Source organism: Manis javanica, chromosome 1 (assembly GCF_040802235.1).
Source record: "Manis javanica isolate MJ-LG chromosome 1, MJ_LKY, whole genome shotgun sequence".
Classification (NCBI taxonomy): domain Eukaryota; kingdom Metazoa; phylum Chordata; class Mammalia; order Pholidota; family Manidae; genus Manis; species Manis javanica.
Genome location: NC_133156.1, coordinates 7,781,395 through 7,805,921, shown reverse-complemented (window position 1 = coordinate 7,805,921; position 24,527 = coordinate 7,781,395). Strand labels below are relative to the sequence as shown.

The window sequence follows — 24,527 nt, the reverse complement described above, 5'->3', positions numbered from 1 at the left end:
TAGCCCCACACTGGAAACCATACTAATGTCCTTCAATGAGTGAATGTTTAAATAATTTTTAGAATCAGCATGTCAGTGCCTATGGTAAACAAACAAACAAACAAATAAATAAATAATGCTGCTTAAGATTATGTTGACTCTGTTTATCAATGGGGATAATTGGCACCTTAATAATACTGGTTCCTCCAGTTTGTGAGCTTGCTGTACCTCAATTTAGGTCTCTGGTTTCTTTCAGCAATACTTTGTGGTTTTCAGTATAGAGCTCTTAACAAGTGTTTGTGTTAAATATATTCCTGAGCATTTTTTATACTATTTTATGTAAAGGATTTTCAAATTTCATTTCCATTCATTTGCTGTTAGAATACGGGCACAATTTATTTCCCTATGTTCATCTTGTACTCTGGAACTTTGATCAACTATTTCTAATAGTGTTTGTTGTTGAGGTTGGTGATGCTTCCTTAAATTTTTTTATAAAATAAGCTTATAGAATAGTTTTAGATTTACAGAAAATTTGCAGGTAGTACAATAAGACCAGTTTCCCCTATTATTAGACATCTTATATCAGTGTGGTTCCTTTGTCACAATTAATGAAACAATATTGAGACATTATTATTGACCAACCCGTACTTGATTCAAATTTCCTTATTTTTTACCTAAATTCCCTTTTTCATCTGGGATGCTGTGCTACATTACACTTAGTCATTGTTTCCTTAGGCTCCTCTTGGCTGTGACAGTTTCTCAGATTTTCCTTGTTTTTGATGACCTGAGTATTTGGATGAGTACTGACCAGGTATTTTGTAGAATGTCTGTCACTTGGGGTTTGTCTGATTTCTTTGGTCATAATTATATTGGCATTGTGCATTTTGGGGAGGGATGCTGCAGAGGTGAAGTATCTTTCTGTTTGCAACATATCAAGGATACATGCTGTTGACATTACTGATCGCCATTGATACTGACCTTGGTCACCTGGATGAGGGCAATATTTCCTTAGGGTTTTCTCTGTGAATAATCATGCCGTCCTCTCCACTCTTTATGCCAAGGCCTGGACAGTGTTAAATAATGATGAGAGTGGCTATCTTTCCCTTGTTCCTGAGCTCAGAGAGAAAGAATTCAGGGTTTCACAACTAAGCAAAATAGGAGCTTTATTTTTCTTGCATCTGTTCTCTTTCAGATTGAATTTCCTTTTTATACCTGATTTTCCCAGGGCTTTTAACATGAATGGACATTGGATTTTGTCAAATGCTTTTGTAGTATCCATACAAATCGTCATATGGCTATTTTTCTCTTATACTATTAAACCAGGAGTCAGAAAACTTCTTCTGTAAAGAGCCAGATAGCAAATATTTCAGGCTTATCATAGAAGCAACTGTAAACAATATGTAAAGAAAAGGGTATGGCTGTTTGCCAAAACAACTCTATTTTTACTCTGCAGGCCATAGTTTCTTGCAGGTAAGATTCTTTGCTTGAGAATAAAGTCAGCCTTAGTCAGGCTCCTGAACCTTCTCCTAGACTATACCTTTCTTGGAAAATCTTGTTTTAGCCAGAACCTTGTTTAACAAGTTTCAGCTTAACCAGAACCCCACCCTTAATATTTGATCACCCTTGCCCATCTTCAGCAGGAATCCTGTTTGGTCAATTCAGCCAGATTCCCCCTGAGCCCTAATGTTTCCTCCTAGTAATTCTCCATCCACTGGCCCCCACTCTGCCCCCTGGCTGTAAGTCACCCTTTACTTACAGGTTGTGTTTGAAATTGAGACCAGTTCTACAGTGAAGTGTCTTTTCCTCAGTTGCAGTCGTCCTGAATAAAATCTTCTATTTGGGCTTTAACTAACTATCTAGCTCTGGTTTTCCTCTGATTCCTAATCCCTGTGTTAAAACATATGTGTATTTCTGAGATGAATCATACTTGGTCAACATGTAGCATCCTTTTTACATATTGTTGGATTCAATTTGCTGATACATTGTAAATAATTTTTGCTTCTCTGGTCATGTGGAATATTATCCTATGATTTTATTTTATAATGGTTGACATGTTTTCATGTTAGATTTATATGGCTTCATGAAACAAGTTGAGAAGTATTTCTTTCTCCTCTGTTTTCTGGATGATAAAATTACTAACATTTCTTCTTTAAATGGTTGATAGAATTTACCAGTGAATCTTCTCAGCCTGGAGTCTTCTATCTGGGGAGGTTTTTGGTAACAAAATCAATCTGTCTTTGATAAATATAGGCCTATATGCTTCCTTAAACAACATAGTTTAATTTTACTTTTTTTGAACCTTACATATATCTATCACATTTCATATATCATATGTTTTGCTGCTTCTCTTCCTAGCAGGGAAACCACTTCTATGTAAAGAATTTATTTATATTTCTAGATTAACTTGTATAACCAGCTGTTTTTTTAGCAAGATTTTACACAGGTTAGTCTTTGATGAAGAAGGGAAAAAACCAACAAGCTATTTCTGCTTCCTGAAAGCACATTGGTTTGTCAGTTGGTACATATAAGGTTCTTTTGGTTATTTTTAGGATTGAGCAATTAATTAATAGGGCAGCATCCCCCCTAACAAGCAGAGAGGCTCAGAGGAGTTACGCAAAATGGAAGGTTTTTACAGACAGGGGAATGAAGAAAAATTTATTAGGGATTATTTCAGGCAAAGTCACCCTGAAGGAAGGAGCAGAGGGTTTTATCATGAAGATTACTTCATCTTCTTTTAGGAATGGTGGAGAGGGCACATGTGACAGACTATCTTATTGATGCTGACCAGTAAATCCCCCCATTTCTGGGAAAGGTCAAAACTGCAGTTAAGTTTAGGTATTAAGCCCCCATCTGGTGACTTTCCCCAGCAGAAGTGGCCATGTTTGGGACTGTGTCTTACTGTGTCTTTCTTTTTAGCAGGTGGAATGGCTTAGCTCTTTGATTTTGAGAAGAATAAAAGCAGCCTTTGACAGCATTTCTCATTTTAAATGGCTATTACGTGTCATTTGAACACTCTTCCTAAACGTGGGGATGCCCCACGCCGAGTGCTGCGTTTCCAACTGTCCTTGGCGCCAGCGTGGGCCAGGCTCGCTCAGGCGCCCGACAAGCCTGGGCGCAAGGGAGCAACACTGAGGAAGTCTTGAATAATCTTTGCTGATTTTCAACACATCACTTGCTGTATCATTTAGACATAGTATTTTAAAAAGCAAATAGGGTGCTGTTTTTATGCTCTTAAGATAACTTTTGATTTAAAAATATGTTTGGTACCTGTGTCATAAGGAATTTGACCTCACCTAAAGAGAGCCTTGGACTTTGTGTGGCTCTTGGAAGGTAACTATAAACACTCCCAAGTGATAAGAAGTCTTTGTTATTCAGGGATGGCCATCAGGCCATATCAGCTTAGCCTCAAGGATGGGGAGCTGGAGACTTAATTCAGCCGCATGGGCAGTAATTTAATAATGAAGCCTAAAAACCTGGACACTGAGCACAGAAGGCAAATAGTGAATCTGTGGCATCTTACTACACGAATGGACAGTGACCACAATGGGGTATGGGTGGGGACTTGATAATATGGGTAAATGTAGTAACCACTGTTTTTTCATGTGAAACCTTCATTAGAGTGTATATCAATAATACCTTAAAAACAAAACAAAAGGACATTGAAGCTCAGTTGAGCTTCCCAGATTGGCAGGACTCCATGAGACACCAATGCCTGGAGGGCAGTGCTTATTTCTGTTGATGGGAGCTTCCTGTCTGGAATTCTTCTAGCCTCTGTCATATAGGTCGCTTCCTTGGGCTGGTTCTAATTTGTATCCTTGCCTTGTAATGAATGTGACTGTGAGTCTAATTGCTTTCAGTGAATTCTGTGAGTCTTTCTAGCAAATTACTAAACATAAGGGTGGTTTGGGGAAGCCCCTGAACTTGGAATTGTCAGGAGTGTTGGACAGATTCAGCTGTCTTGGAGGCCAAGCCTTAACCTGGAAGTCTGGCCAACTCCAGGTAGTGCCACAAGAAGTAATTGTGTCTGGCCATCAGCTCCTACAAGACACCTTCCTTTCTCCACTCACTCTGTCTTACTTTTCTTCTTCCCTTTTTCTTTGTTGTCTATTTACTTTTCATATCCCTTTCTATGTCTTTCCTTTTTTGTGGATTCTTCACTTATCGTACCAGTAAGCCCCATTAGTCTTCACCTAAGCAGTGACATTCAAGCATAAAAAGATCTTGGATTCCAAGAATCTACTGTGAAATGTCTGCACATGGCCATTTGGATACCAGAAGATAGCAAAACATCTTTAGGTATTTTTGTTAAAAATTTCATTCTTCAAGGAATCATAAAAATACAAACACCTTATTTGTAAAAATTCAGTATGTTAAAAGGAAAAGTATTTTGTTGAACTGCATTTCTATAGAAGACCTCTGTAGATGTTTGATCTCAGAAATATTAAATATGTGCTTCCCTTATAAAACTTCCAGTATGGAATCAAAATATTTAAATGGCTATTTGATGAGAATGAAGAAGAACCCCATAGCACTTACTCTTTTATCTGCAGGTTTTAGACAGTGAGATGAGTGCCTCTGAAGATGGCGACATCCCCCAGCTTTCCTCCCATGCCTTAGCAGCTCTCCAGGAATTTTATGCTGAGCAGATACAACAAACCAGCCCAGGTGGGGATGATAAATGTAACATTGGAATAATAGAGGAGAACTGGGTAAGTAAATGCATTCCATATCTATCAGGAAGTACTGGTGTGCAACCTATTCCTCACCTACTCCAGTGTTTGTCTGAATCCATCTAATGCCCAGATCTATTTCACCTGTCTCATAGGAGCTGATAATATTAGGAGCTAAGACAGACAGCAGTCCATGAACATTTTGATGGTTCTGACTCTTAAGCTGGTTGGTCATCAGAGGAAAGGACATCTCAGATAGGGGAACAGCATATCATTTTGTCCAGTACACATCTGTTCTTCCTTCTTGTACTAGATGCATTCCACTGGTTTCTATGAAGTCCAGTGATTCCTGTGGAAAAGGAAAAATATATCATTACAGTGATTGGGGTAACTGAACTTAAAACATGTAATGAAAAATAGGTTGAGTTTTAAGAAGATATTAATTTCTACTGCATAGTATGTGTTTTAGTTGTATTTTTATGATCCATAAAAATAGGAATTAAAAGGGGAAAAAATGAATTAAGGGAAACTAATCACCCTGGACCCTAGAAATGTAAATTTTTTGCAAGAAATAGTTGAGGAATAGATGTGGCTCCAGGAGGAAGGGGGTTCCCCACCTGGGGCAGGTTCCTATTACGTCGGTGCAACCAAAGGATGAGATGAGTGAGAGCTGGGGAGAGGGTCTTTACCTCTCAGGGCCCAGTCTCCCCCTCCTGGGGCTCTCTCTGCCGCCCGCTCACTTTGCTCTGCTAGCAAGCCTGCTCCATCTGTCCCTGAGGCTGTGGCGCACCCTGCGCTTCTACCTTCCCCCCCAGGAATTCTGTGTGGGCAGGTCCCTGCCGACTGGTGGGTGCCTGACCAATTACCTGCCAGGAAAGGAGGGAAGGAGAGAATGGCCACCACACCCCACCCCCTACCCCGGATAAACTGGAGGCTTTGCCGCGGTAAACATTCCATTGATATGCAGACAGGCCCTTATCCCCACCCCAGTGTCCAGGCCAGGTGGGAAATTCTGGGTGAAAATTTTATTTACCCCACATAGACAAGGCTTACTGTGAGTACTCTGCAGTAATAGATTTGTCTCTCTCTGTAACTTTGCAACTGGAAGAAAGCTTCTGTATGCCTTTTTAAAAACAGTCTTTTACATTTTGTGTTGAATTTGGATTACTTAAGTCATAAAATTTCGCCATCTGTCTGAAACTGATTGTGATAAAAATGTTTCTTTACATTTCCTCTAAACATTCCACCTACTCAAAAGACTCACTATTTCCCCTCTTTATATGTTTTTGTCATTTAGCTTGATGCTTTGTAGATAGTAAATATCGGAAACTTGAAATAGTGTATTATTCTGGAAATGGTCTTTTTCTCTTTTCCTTCTGCTTAATGTTTTAAATAGTAGGCACTTCTGCTTCTAAAAGTAATCTATGGTTGTTGTGAAAAATATATAAAAAATACATGAACAACAAAACAGCCGTATTTCCACTACTTACAGTTAACTGGTTTATAATTTTGACAGTTTATTTTATTTTGTTTTGTTTATAAAACTGAGGAAGTAAAAAGAAAAAATTCCAATGATAGTCGACTGAAATTAACACTGCTGTAGCATTTAAGAAAGAGTGGATTGTGAGTCATACTGAGGATCATGACCCAGAAACAAGTTATCAGCATGTTCTGATAGACTACCACTCATTTGAGGACATCTTAAATACTTTTTACAGCAGAGGGTGAGTTTAAAGAAGAGGTTATGTTAATACATCAGGGCACTGTCTTAAAAGAACAATGAATATTCTCATGCTATCTGTGTGCGAGATGAAACAATGATTAGGATTGTTAATCAGTCTCATAAAGGATTCTACCAAGGACAGAAAATGAGATCAGTTTATCTTCTTTTGTGCATTCCAGGCTGTTTTTCTCAGAGGTCATAGGTGAGGGGTGAAGGGTTGTCACAGTCTTGTGACATGGGTAGGGATGGCTACAGGGCATCATCACAGCATGGCATGAGCTGACCTGCCTGACTGGCACAGCATGCTTTGCCCATGGGACTACTGTGGGGAACCATAAAACCTCATTTTATTTCATATTATAAAGTAAAGGAAATAAAACATTACAAAACTAGAGGATAAATCCAGGAGGCTCGATATTTAACTAATTGGAGTTCCAGAAAAAAGAACAGAAAACAAAAAGGGCAAGAAATTTTCAAAGAATAATATTAGGGAATTTCCTAGAACTGAGACCCTCACTGAGATACGTGATTACGATGATTGTGAAACTTCAGGATATGATGGAAGAAGATCCTAGATCCTTTCAGAGGAGAAGCAGGTCACCTCAACGATCTCAGGACAAGTAACATTGTACTTAAAAGTAGCTTCATTGTAAACTAGAAAAAAAAAAGTGGAACAATGCCTTCAATATTTGAAGGGAAAATTTTGTTCAGCCTAGAATTCTGTGCTCACCTAAGCTATCAATCAGGAGTATAAAATAAAGACATTTTAGACATGGCCAGGTTCAGGATTTTTACCTTCCATGAACTATTCAGAAGCTGCAGGAGGATGTTGGAAGAATTAGAGAGAGGTTCAAAGAAACCAACAAATGATACATTTATTAACTCTAGGAAAAACAAAAGCTACCATAATGGCAGGAAACGCAGTCCTAGTATATTACTTGGCTCAGCAATGAACACTGACAGTTGGTTTTAACCAACCAACACATAGGTTACAACTCTGTGGGGTGGAGCAGGGTGTATATGAACGAAATCCCATCTACCATATTGAACACAAAGTGGATTAATTAAGAGATGGCATTTAAAACATAGCATTTAGAATATGGGGATAAATGATCAAAGGAAGAACCAAGAGCTGACAGTTGCTGTTGGGTGGGGCTCAGTGGTGGGAGACGCGGGGTAGGGGATTAGTAGTATGTTTGATTTTTAAAGCCGTGTTCATGTAATATGCTGATTAATTAAGAGTAAAATTTTTATTTATTAGGAATATGAGGAGAGCCAAACACATAACTGTGCCCTAACAGTGTTGGAATGAGGGAAAAGGGCACTTCATTAGCCATCATCAGAAAACTACCACCTCCCAAATCAGATGAAGTGGAAACCCCTACATGCCCATGCACCCTAAGACCTTTCCTCCAGCTTTCAAAGGCAGACAGAGCTTGGCATTTTTTCCAATAGCTAAGAATGGTTAGACATAGACATCTAGACATGGACATAGACAGAAACCTGAACTCTGGTGTACACATCCAAATGAATATCTATATCTATCTTTGGAAACATTTTTTTCCTTGGTATTTTCTGGGTAAACAATCACATAACATGCAAATATTAGCAGTTTTACTCTTTTTTGACTGGTATTTATCATTTCTTGTGATGAAACAATGGCTAGGTCTTGCAGTAAAATGTTGAATGAAAGTCTAAGAAGTAGACTTTCTTGTGTTTTTCTGTATCTCATGGGGAAAAAATTAGGTCTTTCACTCTAAGAGTGATATTGGCAGTTGGTTTTTTCTAGATGGCCTCTATCAGTTTAAAGAATCCCTTACTATCCTAATTTGCTAAGAGTTTTTGGTTTTGTTTTTAAATTTTGAAGGGCTGTTGAATTTTGATAAGTGCTTTTCTTTTTGCATTTATTGAAATGATCATGTATTTTGGAAGAATTTTTATTAGCTTAGAAAATTCAAGCAGTTTGTTAGTGAACATATGCTACATGACACTCATTAGAAGAATAGAAATACAACATTGATTAGAAAAATCTATTAAAGTTTTCTATAAAAAATCAGGACTTCTAAAGGAAAACTTGATAAACTATGCAGAAATAGAGATATTTTTAAACTGAAAATACATGAAAATATATATATTCAGAAGTCAAATGAAAAAATACACTCTAAAGTTCTAGTAACATGTCACCGTTTTAAATTATGTGTATGCTAATTTTCATTTGTTAGAATACCTGTCAACTCATAAAAAAATTCATGTTTGGACACCTCAAATAATATGGTGTTTCAGAAACAGTGATCAAGAAGTTTTATTTGACAGCAAAGATTAAAATGATATATTTGAAATATAAAATGAAGGAGTAGGAAAACAAAGTTCATAAGACAGAAAATCAAAATATAGCACCCTGAAGACTCAAAGTTAAAGAGGCAAATGGTCATGACTGAGAAATAAATTGACTAATGAAGACCAGTGGATTAAAGATGCAGAAAGAGCTGCTTGTTCTAACGAAACAGGCACAGAGTGAGGTAAGAGGAGACAGGGTGAAGTACATAGAATGAATGAGCATGCCTGAATAGGTAACGTTTATTACTGAAGTAGTTCATAGTACTACAGGTAAGAACCAACAGTGTATTAAATCATTTAATGGCTTGCTATGAATTATGGATGAGGACCCGTTACTACAATATATTGTTTCATAAGACTACATGTTCCAGAAAAGATACCCACAGCCATCTGCAACCTTCCTTAGGGATTTCTTCTTTTACTATTATTTTTTTTATAATGAGTTACAGTAAAATGCATAAATCTTAGTGTACAGCTTCATGAATTTTGTCATGTTTATACACTCATGTAACCATCACACAGATCAAGATATCAAACATTCTTGCTAATTTTTTTAGCCCTCTCCCTTATGGCAACCACCAGTCTGTCCTCTGTGTCTATGAGTCTATTTCAGTTTTGTTTGTTTTGTTTTTTAGATTCATTTATAAGTGAAATGAAATTGTATTTGTCTTTCTCTGACTAATTTCACTCAGCATAATACCTTCTAGGACCGCCAGTGTTGTCACAAATGGCAAAATTTCATTCTTTATGTATGATATTCCATTGTATATATGTACCTCATCTTTTTTATCCATTCATCTATCAGTGGGCACTTAGTTTCTTTCCGTACCTTGGTTATTGTAAATAATGCTGCAGTGAACATAGGGGTGCAAATATCTTTTTGAATTAGTGATTTTATTATTTGGGTAGGTTCCTAGAAGTGGAATTACTGGATAATATGGTATTTCTATTGTTAGTTCTTTAAAGAACCTCCATACTGCTGTCCATAGCAACTACATGAGTTTATAGTCCCCTCAGCAGTGTACAAGGGTTCTCATTTCTCCACATCCTCACCAACACTTGTTATTTCTTGTGTTTCGGATAGTGGCCATTCTGACTGGTGTGAGGTTTTATAAATATATATCATTGTGGTTTTGATCTGCATTTCCCTGATGATTAGTGATGTTGAGCATCTTTTCATGGGGAAGCATTTTTAAACCTGTACTTACGAACTGTCAGCCCATTGTGACAGCTCACTCGCCTACTTATACCACTTGCCCCCAGCCCTGCCATTCAAAGAGAGGCCTTTTGGAGAAAGAGGCTTATTCCACTGCAGAAGAACCCATTTTTTCTTATGCTGAGGAATCCACTTTTTCCATTTACATCATTCTTAATTTATTAATGTGAGTAGATAACTAAAGATCACTAAAAATTTAGAAGAAAATCACCAGTCAACATGAATAGAAAGAACAAGATGCAAAACATAACTTACCCCTGCAGGAAAAACAAATAATTCAGGAAACATTCATAAAGACAGGAGGCCATGGAAAACAGGCTTAGACTGGCTTTTGCTGATCACATCCCTGTGGTGCCATTTAACTCGTCCTTCCATCCTCTGTATTTGTAATTCTGTTAATTGTGAGTTGCATCTAGAGTCTTAATCAGATTCAGGTTCATTTTTTTTGACAAAACTCATACAAATTGGGAATGTGTTCTTTGGAGAACATTGAGAAACACTGACTGATTGCCTCCTTTTGTGAGGTTAACAGCCATTGATAGTCAATGCCTAGATTCCATTAATTAATTAGGGCCTTCTATTAATTTAAAATAGTATCAAAGAATACTCAATTTTAAAATTGCACGTGTACGTTGGTGTTGTAGGTGTAAATTAAAAGAAGAAAATACATGCAATTTTGAAATGAAACCAACTTACTTCTTTGTTACAGCAGTTGAGCCAGTTTTGGTACAGTCGGGAAACCGCTTTGTGCCTTGCAAAAGAAGCCGCTGCAGCTGCTGGAGAATGTGGCAGGTGGGATTCAAATTTTCTCTTTTGTCTTATACTCTAATGTAATATTTTAAATGTCCTCCCAAATGAGAGATGATTTGTTAAGAAGTCTGTACTATAATCTGCAAAAGTTGTAGTTCATGGTTTGTGGAACATATGGAATCAAGAACTGCTTCAATACCGAGCTTATGGATACACTTAGAAATCTATTCATTGTAAGATATTGTACCTCTCTTCTTTATTTTAACATTTTCTGACCTGTTTCTTACCTTTATAGCCCTAGAGTTTGCTTTAAAAGAAAAAAACATTAGCATTTGACCTTTTTAAAGTTTCAAGAATAAAGGATTTTTTAAAATTTGGTTTTTATTTTAATCAAAATTTTGCATGCACATAGCTTAAAGTCAAATGGTCCTAAAAGGCTTGTTCAGAACTCCATTACTAATCTCCCTGTTGTCTGTTCCCTGCCCCTGTTAGCTCTCTTTCAGTTGATTCTTCCAGTGTTTACAGCCATATTTCTAAATACATGTTTATATAGGCACTTCTTAATTCGTCTCTTGTAGACATGCTTTCTTGGCCCTTCACCATAGAGAATGAGGATTTAGCCCACTACTCCCCCATACATGCATACTTTCTGTCCATACTCCTAGTAGAGTTATATCCTAATTTGGTTAGAACAGGGTTTCTAGTGCAATGAAAACAACATAATATTCTTTACAGCTGAGCCTTTTCCTTTTCTGTACAGTTTTTCATTTTATCCTGAACAAAATAATTCCTATTTTTTATGCATTTCTATGTCCATGTCATGAATTAACCTCAGATTTTCCACCATTTGTGTAAATCTCCTATCGATAAATTCAAACGTATTTCAACTCCTTGAAAAAAATTACTTCCAGGGCTTTGCTGCCTGTTGCACTCTGGATGAGCTGATTTCTTGCTTTGCTGCGATCTTACCTTGGCATCTCCCTTCACCAGATGCTGAGGAGTACTTTTACCTCCTTTGTTCTGAATTCCCTGCTTCCTGTACCCCAGTTCTTAGTTGACAGCCTTGTTTTGCTTGGGTATATCCTTCAATACCTCCCACAGAAAAGTACAAGAGAGGGGAACTTGAAAACCTTTCATGTCTGAATGTATTTTTATTCTACCGTTAACTCCTGATTGTAGAAGTTGTGTTGGGTATCTGTTCCCATTAGAAGTTTAGGATTCTCTCCTAGTCCCATATTCAATAAGTTGGGTAGGGCTTCACCTCTTGTGCTGGACAGAGAAGCCTTGCATCCCTATAACTAGGGGCTCTCGGCTGGGGAGAATTGTCTTAAATCATTTCTTTGATTTCCTCCTCACTGTTTTTTCTGTTCCTCTTTCTGGAACTCCTGTTATTTGAATGTTGGACTTGGTCTTTTACTTTTCTTTCTCTCCTTTTACCTTTCTGGGAAAATCCTTCAGATTTATCTTCTAAACTTTCTACTTAGTTTACCATTTGTGCTATCATATATTTAATCAGTACCTCCTTTTATGGTCTCTGAATATTTCTTTATTATTGTATGTTGTTCATCCTTCTGAGGGTAATTAAATATAAAGGATTTTCAAAAATAAACTTTCTTCTCCCTACCTAGTCTCTGTGTATTCCAATATGTCTTTCCTGTGTGTTTTATCTTGGCCTCTAATATTAGAATTTTTCCTTGAATGTCAGTTGACCTTTCACTGTGTTCATACTTAAGGGTAGGCACTCAAAAGTTGGGAACTCCGACAGACGGGCGCACCTCGTGTGCTTTGGTCTCTGCAGCTGGATGATGGGATGAGCCATCTCCTCGGGAGCCTGGTGTTGGTGGGTCTCGGTCCTTCCGGATGGGCTGGTCGAGCTCCAGGGAAGAGTCTTCTCATTCCTGCCTAGAAGTTTTGTGTCTCATTGATGCCATCCTGGGAGGCACACTCCTGAACAAATGCTGGGCATCCCAACATCCAGTGGGTTCAGCTTACCCTGGTGATCCACAGTGTACATCATCACGAGCTGTTTCCCCCCTCCCAGCCCCCCAGTTTCCTGCTGCAGTTGTGGAAGAACTGGCACCTGGAGGCCAGGAGGGGGAAGAGATGAACAGACCTTTCAGCCCGACTCCTGTTTTCATCCCACCTTCACCCCAGTCCTTGCGTTCCCCGGTTCTGCAGCTTTCTTAGCCTCTGAGGCACCGGATTGTAAACCGGGGTGGCCCTCGGCTGTCCCAGCTACCGGCTCAGGGTCTGACTTCCTGGGGTCAGCCAAGTCAGGCACCACCCATCCATTTCCTGAGTGCTGTTTCTTTTGTCTGTTCTCACACTCTTTGCCTAAACAACAAAACAAAACAAAATCCACTTACGTTTTATTTAGTAGGTTTTCAGGAGGGAGCAGATCTAAGTGAATGTGTTCCATCTACCGTCTTTAATGGGAATCCCTAAGTTTTTCTTTTTTCTGTTCTCTTTCTTTTAAAATTAAATGTAGTATTCATTAGGTCTTTCTTTATGACAACTTTTTTTATATATTTTCTTTTGTTCATTAATATGAGGGCTTTAGAAGCAACACTTCATTTTTCCCAAAGGGCATCTTCAGTATTTGTAGGAGCTGTGCATTAATTTTAAAGACGAATGACAACAGCTGCAGCGGTCACTGCCCACCGCCCCTCCAGGGTGTACGTCTAACCAGGGACACATCCTCACGCCTCTGTGGGGCTGTCACCCGTTCTCTCCACCCTGAAGATGGGCTCTGAGGCCCAAGAGACCTAGCCGCCTGCCTGGCGCGAGGCACGCTGGGCCGCAGCCCCCGCCCCGCTGCTGAGCCTGGAGCCCCGCCCCCCCACCACCCTCCCCCACCCCCCTCACCCCCCACCACCCCGGACTGCTGCGCGGCCCTTGCTCCTTGTGCGTCTCAGGCCACCGCCCACCTGCCCGAAGCGCCTCCTTTGGAATATTTTAGCGAAGGGCTACTGGTGACAGACTGTCAGATGATGTCTGAAAATACCTTTATTTCATCCTCCTCACAAGGTATTTTCCCAGTGCATTTAATCCTCTGTGGCTGCTTATCATTTAACACAGTGGAGATACAATCCAATGTCATCCGTGCCCCAGAGCTCTGGCCGCAGCCCGGGCTGGGGCTCTGGTGGCCCTGCCACCACAGGCTGGGATGTGTGTGTGATGCCACCAAACTTTATTCTGTGTCTCAAGTGTATTTGGGCTAGGTAGATTAGCCTGGCTGGGTATCTAACCCATACATGTGACACTGTATCTGTTAAGAAATGCATCTCTGTTAAGAAATGTCTCTGTTAAGAAATGCATTTCAGATTTTTGAATGCTAATGTATGTACTTGGTAAAAATCTAAGGGGTTGAGAAAAAAAGTCACTCTGTTTCCCCATTGTCCCCAAGACCCTCCATCCCCTTCCATGAGGCGGCTGTGGTGTCTGGCTCCCATGCACCCTAGAGACTGCCAGCTCGCCTGCAGCTAGTACTGCCCAAGACCCTCAGGGTAGGAGCATTTACATCGCATTTGCCTGGGTATAAGAACATAGGCTGACAGGTAAATGCCCAGGAAAATGCAATGTACACCCTCCTACCCCTGTGTGTCTTCGAGAGTAATAGCTATATAGTATTCCACTGTAATAGGTGTACCACAGTCAAAACAGTGATTCAGTATTTAGGTGGCTTCCAGCTTTTTTAGCAGTTGGTTTTAAAAGTTAGCCATTAGAGCACAACCAATAAACTATCACAAACTGGGGACTGCTTGTAATGAAATTCTTTCATTTCCTTAAACAAAAAAGGAGAAATTCAAAGTAGCTGTTCAAAGACCTAATTTTAATGTATCTTTTTGGAGAACTAGAGTTATTTAGGCAGTTATTTGGGGTTTTTCTTTCAAGACCATGAATATTACAAAATAACTTACAAATACTTATTTTGAGACCAGAAGTGTTTGAAATAGTTGTAAAGGACCAACATGAAAATAATAAGTAAATTTAGACTTTGGGCTGTCCAACTTCTGTCCTAATGTTTTACATTTTTTACTATAAAAGCACATTTATCCTTTCATACCTGAAAATTATGTGTCGCAGATTTTTAAAAAGCAGATTCCTTCAAAGTGAGGCAGTATAAAATGTTCTCAAGATTTACTGCTGTTACATTAGTTGGCACTATTATTCCCTTTAAGGAAATCTGAACACAAGGCCTTATATTTTTTTAGTGAAGTAGTTGTTGTTTAACACTATAAGCTGTCCATTAAAGGTCTGCCATGAGCCTGTTCATTTTGTTCTAGAATAGCGTGTGTGAGCGCCCCCAGTGTTTACCAGAAGCTGCGAGAGCTGCGAGGGGACTTTTCTGTATACATCTTTGAATACGACAGACGGTTTGCCATCTACGGAGAGGAGTTTGTCTTCTATGATTACAACAATCCATTGGATTTACCTGAGAAAATTGCTCCACATAGTTTTGACATTGTAGTGGCAGACCCCCCCTATCTTTCTGAGGAATGTCTCAGAAAAACGTCAGAAACTATCAAGTATCTGACTCGGGGCAAGATCCTGCTGTGCACAGGTAGGTGCCAGGTTGCATGTCTCATGAAAACTGATGACAATGGCTATTCAAGTCTTAGGTTTCAAGAGTTGGAAGAGATCTTAGAACTCAAATCCAGAATCCACCACTTACTGTGCGACCCTAAGGGATTACTTACCCTCTCTGTGCCCCAGTTTCCTTACCTGTGAACTGGGACCGATAGCACTGCCTGCCTCACAGGGTTATTGAGAGTTGAGTGACACAGTCACATAAAGGGGGGTTGGCACACGTGAGTGTGCCATGCATGCTGTTTTTAACTCATTGTTGTCTTCATCAGCTGTAGTATTTGATCTAGCTCTATACTTGATAAAAGAGAAATTTGGAATCTGTCAATTCAAAGTGAATTATCTGAGGTCACAGAGCTAGATATTAGGTTTGGTTTATTAAAGTAGAAGACCTTTCTTACTGGTGAGATTGGTGTATATTCTCTTCAGGTGGATATACTGAAATGTTAACTTCTGGCCCCTATCTCTGGGCAAGCGGGTGTCCCGGCCCTGCAGATGGCCCTTGCTCTTGCCCCAACCCCTTGGAGCTGCCACCTCCCCCAGAGCGCCTGCCTTTGACCAAGCAGTAGAGCCCTGGTGTTTCAGGGAGTCTGTTCTCTAATGCACAGTTGTTTAGTCAAGAACTTGACTCTTGTTCACACAAAACATGCTTTCCTAGTGCTCATTCATTCAACGGTTGTTTACTAGCCCTTTGTGCCAGCCGACAGGCAGGTGCTCTGACCTTGTGGAGCACACTTTTTAGTCTTGGAGGATAGGTTAAAAAAATGCAACAAAACAGAGAAGAAAGGAGCTACTAACTATGGTAAGTGTAATGAAAGACTCAGGGAAAGGCAACTGACAGACTGCCCAGGAGTGTGCCTCACGTGGGGCCGGGAGGTCTCTTAGGCGGGCAGCAGGTGGCGAGGGGGGGCCTCTGGAGAGCTGCAGCACTGGCCCAGTGCAGGGAGCCCAGTGCAGGGAGCCCAGGTGCAGGGAGCCCAGGTGGCTGGGCCTGGAGAGGGTGCAGGGCCCCAGCAGCTGATGGAGTTGGGGTTTTCTTTTAAGGTATATGGCCTCCAAGTGACAGGATCCCAGTTATCTAGAGAAGTTGGCTTTAACCTTTACTAAGAGGGATCTATGGGGTGAGTGGAAGCAGGCCCCCCACAATGGGCTGTTGCAGTGTCCAGCTGAGACTGTCTAGATAGCTTTGTGGCAGTAGAAAAGGAGGGCAGAGAGTGGAGTGAAGACACACTTTGGAATAAAGGTGGATGAACTCACTGTGCTTGGACTGTGGGGAGCCAAGGGTAGATCAAGGTGAGTGCTGGGCCTCTGGCCGTGCTGGCTGGCAAAGCTGCCACTACTGCAGGGTGTCAGGCACAGGCGCCCTGCGCACCCAGCAGCAGCACCCTGGCAGCTGGATGAGCAGGACGGGCAACGGGGTGAGGGCTGGCTATGCAGAGTCGGGGTCCGTCAGCCAAAGGCCGGGGTGAGTGTGCCTGCACGTCTGCAAGATCAGATGTTACCAAAAAGCAGTTCTTGACCCAAAGTTGACTAGTCAGAACAGTGGTTTTCAGTAATTATTTTTGCTTTCCTTATGTTACTTTGTGGAATATAATCTACTTGTAAGTGTCTTTGCAGAGGTAGAAAAATTATTAAATTGAAAAGGAAAAAAGTAGGTAACTTGCAGAAGTTTGGGGGAAGTAAAGAGCTGACCTCTGAGTGACACCTTCAGCCCCTAGTGCAGTCTGGGGCGGAGCCCCTCCCCCAGCCCCGAGGGGCCACCATTTCTGTCCTGGCTCACTGGGTGTGTCGCCTTCAGGTGCCGTCATGGAAGAAGAGGCAGCCAGACTTCTGGGAGTGAAGATGTGCAAATTTATTCCGAAACACAACCGAAACTTGGCAAATGAATTCCGCTGTTATGTGAATTACGATTCTGGCCTAGACCGTGAAACCTAGGTGCAGATAGTAATATCACACAGTAAAGGACCCTGGGTGACAGTCCCTCTTTTTATTGATTGAAAAGTTGGAACCTCCTTCCTTCCCTGCAAACTGGGGCCTAATTTGCAAAATAAAGAATATGACCTATGACATCTCATTCTGATTTCCTCACTGGAGCATCTGTAGAGCTTGGGGGGTTTTGCCAAGCAGTATCCATTGAATTGTAGTTGGAAGAAGTCTTAGAATCCATCTGGTCCACTCTCTGCACTTAAGTAAACAACAGGACAAACAGCTTGATCACTTGGCCAGGAGCCGGTTAGACAGGACCTCAGCCTTGGCCTCAGGCAGGGCGTCCCATACACGGGCTGGTGTGCTCGGCCCAGGGCCCGCTGAGGCTCACCAGCGGAACCTTGTGAAGCCTGGGAGGATGGTATGGGAAGGGCCCTTCGTCTGCTCCAGCCCAGCAAAGAGACAGGCCCTGCCTCCGTGGGAGAGGCTGATAATCCCGGGAGCTAGTGTCCGGAGCCCTCTGGACTTCCCTCCTCCCCAGTTCTTGAAGGGATGACTGGAACACCGCCCCCCTGCATGGCCCAGCCCAACCAAGCACCCTCAGAGAGGTCCCATCAAATGCTCTGAACAAAGTGCCATCTGCAAACCAAACACCGTAGGAGACAGGAGGTGAGCAGTGTGCTAGATGCTATTGCTGGAAGTTCATCATGCACACCCCAGAACACTGCTCAGCAATCCAAAAGAACGAGGTATTGATACCCGTAACCTGGATTTAAGGGCGTTGTGCTGAGTGAGGCAGCCCATGCTAAAGGTCACTGTGTTTCCATCTATATAACATTCTTGAACAGAGTACAGATTGGAGGTTGGCAGGGGTCAGGGTGCAGGGTGGGCATGACCATAACAGGAGGCCTGTGGTGCCAGTCTGTTTCGTGGCTGTGCTGTGGTTACACAAAGCTACGCGTGACAGCGTTACACAGAACTAGATATGTGCAGTGAGTGCCTGCAGCACAGTGACCAGATTGGGGCGCAGGGGTGATGCCATGTCCATTTCCTGGCTGTGACACCACCCTATAGTTTTACATAAGATGTTGCCTTTGGGGTAAACTGGGGAAAAGACATACAAGACCCCTCTGGCCTATTTGCAACTTCCTGTGAATCTACAGTCATTTCAAAATGAAAATGTAAAAGAAAGATTAACCACCTTTTTTTGGGAAACATGTGATGTGCTTTGGCTAACAAAATGCAAAAAGAAGCTTTAGTTTCTCTCTCTCACAGTCACCACCCGCATTCCAGACTGAAGCTGCTTGGCTGTGCAGGCCCATGAGTGCAGCAGGGCCACAGCTGACCTGCAGGGGACACGGAGGGGGTGAGCAATAAACCTGTGAGTCTGAGAACCAGACACCTGGGCGCTATTTGCTGCAGCAAGACCCTGCCAGTCTAGGGGAGCCGGGCGCCCTGGAGCTAGTTAGTGCTCACGTGGGGCCCTTTGCTGGTGTTTGGAATTTCTCAGACCTTGATTGTCATTCTTTGGGATGACTTTTAATTTACTTTAAAGATCACTGTATTTTTTTGAGACATTTATATTTTCCTCAGTGTATCAGCACCTGGCACATGTGAAGTATTCAGTGAATGTTCTTAAAAAATAACCCACATTCTCATTCCCTTATGCAGTAGTTTACTGAAAATCACCCATGCCCAAAAAACAAATTTTAGTAAGAAATCATGTAACAAATGTAATGTGTAACTTCGGAACTATGGGCAAGTAATAGCCCAGAAATAACTGAATTTTAGTTGTCCTATAAATCTAGCATTTAGATGAGGAAGATAAACCTTATTTCTTTATGGGGTGTGTGGGGAGGGCAAAGCCTGACTTACATCAAAATTTTAATTACATTTTTGTTTAATGAGCAGCCAACATGTGTTTTTTTTTGTGTGTGTGTGTTTTTTTTTTAACCATGCAAGAGTGGTGCTGAGAGGGCACCTCTCATATTTATTGATCAAATGGTTGTTAACAACAATAATTCTGTATAGGGGACTCTACACAAATCGTTAATCAACCCAAAGCCTAACTCTCAACAGTCTCGAATCTTCTGAAGCATAACAAACAAGTTATTACATGGTGAACATGTTCTTGCATAGTGGACAAGTTCTTACATGGTGAACAATGCAAGGGCAGTCATATCACAGAAACTTTCAGTTTTGATCATGCATCATGAACTATAAATAATCAAGTCAGATATGATTATTCATTTGATTTTTATACTTGATTTATATGTGAATCCCACATTACTCCCTTATTATTATTTTTTTTTAATAAAATGCTGAAGTGGTAGGTAGATGCAAGATAAAGGTAGAAAACATAGTTTAATGTTGTAAGAGGGCAAATGTAGATGATCAGGTGTCTGCCTATAGACTAAGTATTAATCCAAGCTAGACAAGGGCAACAAAACATCCACAGATGCAGAAGATTTCTCTCAAAACAGGGGGGGGTGATGTTCTAAGCCTCACCTCTGTTGATCCCCAGTTTCTCACCTGATGGCCCCCGTAAGACTGTGCCTGTCTTAGGTTGTTCCTCCCTTGAGGAATCTTACCCGTCTCTGGCTAACCAGCTGTCTTCCAGGGCCATACAGGGAAATGTAAAGTTGGTAAGTGAGAGAGAAGCAATATTCTTTGAAAAGGTTAGCTTTTTACTTCTTTGCAGATTTATGCCCTGTGGCTTCTATGCCCAGCATTTCTCTTGAGGTATCTCTACCACTTGGAAGAATTATGATACTCAGTAATTTTCGATATGAGGCACAAATTCTACTAAAGGGTTGTAATTAGGAAGGAAGAAGAAAAGCTATAGAAGTAGCAGACAGAAGAAAACATGGGGAGATTGATTATTTCTTTGACATAACTTCTTGTAGAGTAACATCAGCATGTATAGGTTTTAACAAACTACTAATTAAATTGCGTACACACATTAACAGAATAGGAATACAGATACATAACAAAAGCAGACCTACAATTACCAGCCATATCCAGTGAAACCAAGAAAACCAGTTAGGTACCCTAAGCATTTGTGAAAACTTATCAATAATATGATGGATATTGTCTAACTGAATTTCAATAGTTTGAGAAAAATCAGACAAATTAAAACAACACATTCCTGGGAACTGTTCACATCCCATATGTTCTTTTAACAGTAGACAGTCTATAGTCACACGATTTTGGAGCACTGCAACTCACACTTCTCCTAATTCTTGGTTGAGTTCTGACAATATAGATCCAGTCAAATTTGTTGTTTTACTGTATGCACAGGCCAGCTTAGATATCTCCTTCATTCCAATGGCAAGTCCAGGAACCGGTGGGATGAATGCAGCTACAACTGCAACAGCACCAGGATCTTTGTTGAAGTTTTTTGATGATCATCTTCTGGAATGACTCTTCCAGAGGGTGTTGATGTTGGAAGTTCTTCTTCATATCGTATCTTAATTTGTTTTCTGGGTAGCCAAGTTAGGCTTTGATCCTCTGTATAAACACAAACAGACCCTTTGCGCACACATTGATATGACCTTTATACCATTGTGAAGAACCTATTGGAGATCACCACACAAGAACTGCCTTTTTTTATTTTGAGAGGGCATCTCTCATATTTATTGATCAAGTGGTTGTTAACAATAATAAAATTCTGTATAGGGGGGTCAGTGCTCAATGCACAATCATTAATCCATCTCAAGCCTAATTCTCGTCAGTCTCCAATCTTCTGAAGCATAATGAACAAGTTCTTACATGGTGAACGAATTCTTACATAGTGAATAAGTTCTTACATGGTGAACAGTACAAGGGCAGTCATCACAGAAACTTTCGGTTTTGATCACACATTATGAACTATAAATCAGGTCAAATATGAATATTCGTTTGATTTTTATACTTGATTTATATGTGGATCCCACATTTCTCCCTTTATTATTATTATTATTTTTATTTTTAATAAAATGCTGAAGTGGTAGGTAGATGCAAGATAAAGGTAGAAAACATAGTTTAGTGTTTTAAGAGAGCAATTGTAGATGATCAGGTGTGTGCCTGTAGACTGTGTGCTAATCCGAGCTAGACAAGGGCAATAAAACATCCACGGATGCAGAAGCTTTCTCTCAAAGCAGGGGGTGTGAGGTTCTGAGCCTCACCTCTGTTGATCCCCAATTTCTCACGTGATGGCCCCCCTGCGACTGTGCCTGTCTTAGGTTGTTCCTCCCTTGAGGAATCTTACCCATCTCTGGCTAACCAGTCATCTTCCGGGGCCATACAGGGAAATGTAAAGTTGGTAAGTGAGAGAGAAGCCATGTTGTTTGAAAAGGTTAGCTTTTTACTTCTTTGCAGATTTATGCCCTGTGGCTTCTATGCCCAGCACTTGTCTCGAGGTATCTTTACCACCTGGAGGAATTATGATACTCAGTAAATTCGATATGAGGCACGAATTCTATTTAAGGGTTGTAATTAGGAAGGAAGAAGAAAAGCTATAGAGGTAGCATATGGAAGAAAACATGGGAGGATTGATTATTTCTTTGACATATCTTCTTGTAGAGTACCTTAAGCATGTATAGGTTTTAAACCACTAACTAACTTGCACACACATATTAACATAATAGGAATACGGTGACATAAACAAAGCAAATCTATAATTACCAGCCATCTCCAGTGAAGCCAAGAAAACCATTTAGGCACTTTAGGCATTTGTGAAAATTTGTCTATGATATGATGGATATTGTCCAACTGTACTTGAACAGTCTGAGAGAAATCAGACAAATTAAAGCAACCCATTTCTGGGATCTGTTCACATCCCATATGTTCTTTTAACCGTAGATAGTCTATAGTCATAAGATTTTGGAGCGCTACAACTTGCACCCCTCCCAACTCCTGGTTGAGTTCCAGCAGTACAGATCCGGTCAAATTCGTTGTCTCACTGTATGCACATGCCAGCCTAGACATCTCCCTCCTCTTTCCAATTGCAAGTCCAGGAAACGGTGGGGTGGATGCAGCCACAACCGCAGCATCGCCTGGATCCCTGTGGAGGCTTTTTGATGATCATCCCCTGTCACGAGTCCTCCAGAGAGTGCTGATGCCGGAAGTTCCTCCTCATATCGTATCTTAGTTCATTTTCTGGGTATCCAAGCTAGGCTTTGATCTTATGCATAGAAACAAACAGACCCTTTGCCCACACTTTGACATGCCCTCTACACCACTGTGTAGAACTCATTGGAGGTCAGCACACAGGACAGGAGCTGCTTTTTTTTTTTTTTTATTAAGAGAAAGGAATATTAACAGAAAAGAGTACCTCAATAGCTGAGCATCTGACACCGTTTAAGTGATCAACATTAAGGATATTTAAAGCATGTGTTAATCTTTGATTTACCAATAGTTTTATCCTATCAAGGAGTAATCCCCCTTTTCTTTCTTTCTTTTTTTCTTTAATCTTTAATCTACCCTTACATGAAGAATACTATGTTTACTATGCTCTCCCCTATATCAGGTCCCCACTAAAAACCACATTATGGTTACTGTCCATCAGCATAGCAAAATGTTGTAGAATCACTACTTGTCCTCTCTGTGTTGTACAGCCCTCCCTCCCCTTTCTCCCTCCCCCCATTCATGCTAATCTTAATACTCCCCTTCTTCTCCCCCCCCTTATCCCTCCCTGCCCACCCTTCCTCCCCAGTTCCTTTCCCTTTGGTACCTGTTAGTCCATTTTTTGGGTTCTGTAATTCTGCTGCTGTTTTGTTCCTTCAGTTTTTCCTTTGTTCTTATACTCCTCAGATGAGTGAAATCATTTGGTATTTCTCTTTCACCACTTGGCTTATTTCACTGAGCATAATATTCTCCAGCTCCATCCATGTTGCTGCAAATGGTAGGATTTTTCCGCTTCTTATCCAGTCATCTACCGATGGACATTTAGGTTACTTCCAATTCTTGGCTATTGTAAATAGTGCTGCGATAAACATAGGGGTGCATCTGTCTTTCTCCAACTTGATTGCTGCGTTCTTAGGGTAAATTCCTAGGAGTGGAATTCCTGGGTGAAATGGTAAGTCTGTTTTGAGCATTTTGATGAAGCTGCATACTGCTTTCCACAATGGTTGAACTAATTCAGATTCCCACCAGCAGTGTAGGAGGGTTCCCCTATCTCCACAACCTCGCCAACATTTGCTGTTGTTTGTCTTTTGGATGGCAGCTATCCTTACTGGTGTGAGGTGATACCTCATTGTAGTTTTAATTTGCATTTCTCTGATAATTAGCGATGTGGAGCATCTTTTCATGTGTCTGTTGGCCATCTGTATTTCTTTTTTAGAGAACTGTCTGTTCAGTTCCTCTGCCCATTTTTTAATTGGGTTATTTGTTTTTTGTTTGTTGAGGCGTGTGAGCTCTTTATATATTCTGGACGTCAAGCCTTTATCAGATCTCTCATTTTCAAATATATTCTCCCATACTGTAGGGTTCCTTTTTGTTCTATTGATGGTGTCCTTCGCTGTACAGAAGCTTTTCAGCTTAATGTAGTCCCACTTGCTTATTTTTGCTGTTGTTTTCCTTGCCCGGGGAGATATGTTCAAGAAGAGATCACTCATGTTTATGTCTAAGAGGTTTTTGCCTATGTTTTTTTCCAAGAGTTTAATGGTTTCATGACTTACATTCAGGTCTTTGATCCATTTTGAGTTTACCTTTGTATATGGAGTGAGACAATGGTCCAGTTTCATTCTCCTACATATAGCTGTCCAGTTTTGCAGCACCATCTGTTGAAGAGACTGTCATTTTGCCATTGTATGTCCATGGCTCCTTTATCAAATATTAATTGACCATATATGTATGGGTTAATTTCTGGCATCTATAATCTCTTCCACTGGTCTGTGGCTCTGTTCTTGTGCCAGTACCAAATTGTCTTGATTATTATGGCTTTGTAGTAGAGCTTGAAGTTGGGGAGTGAGATCCCCCCTACTTTATTCTTCTTTTTCAGGATTGCTTTGGCTATTTGGGGTCTTTGGTGTTTTCATATGAATTTTTGAATTATTTGTTCCAATTCATTGAAGAATGTTGCTGGTAATTTGAGAGGGATTGCATCAAATCTGCATATTGCTTTGGGCAGGATGGCCATTTTGACGATATTAATTCTTCCTAGCCATGAGCATGGGATGAGTTTCCATTTATTAGTGTCCCCTTTAATTTCTCTTAAGAGTGACTTGTAGTTTTCAGAGTATAAGTCTTTCACTTCTTTGGTTAGGTTTATTCCTAGGTATTTTATTCTTTTTGATGCAATGGTGAATGGAATTGTTTTCCTGATTTCTCTTTCTATTGATTCATTGTTAGTGTATAG

The 24,527-nt window shown here is 40.6% G+C and overlaps 1 protein-coding gene across 9 annotated transcripts in view; it reads left to right on the top strand.

The window, feature by feature from the left end:
• The window catches only part of EEF1AKMT1 (EEF1A lysine methyltransferase 1), a 30,243-nt gene extending 12,914 nt beyond the window's left edge, over nt 1-17,329 (top strand). For 7 of the 9 annotated variants that reach the window (XM_017655422.3, XM_037017198.2, XM_017655421.3 and 4 more), the window contains exons 2-5: nt 4,530-4,688; nt 10,635-10,717; nt 14,962-15,239; nt 17,061-17,329. In XM_017655422.3, coding sequence (XP_017510911.1) covers nt 4,545-4,688; nt 10,635-10,717; nt 14,962-15,239; nt 17,061-17,197 — 642 coding nt within the window. In that variant the 5' untranslated portion in view covers nt 4,530-4,544 and the 3' untranslated portion in view covers nt 17,198-17,329. Of the gene's footprint in view, nt 1-4,252; nt 4,276-4,529; nt 4,689-10,634; nt 10,718-14,961; nt 15,240-17,060 lie in introns of those variants that run through there. The other 2 variants (XM_073225554.1, XM_073225269.1) reach the window with 2 other exon arrangements.
• Nucleotides 17,330-24,527: the final 7,198 nt, after the last annotated feature.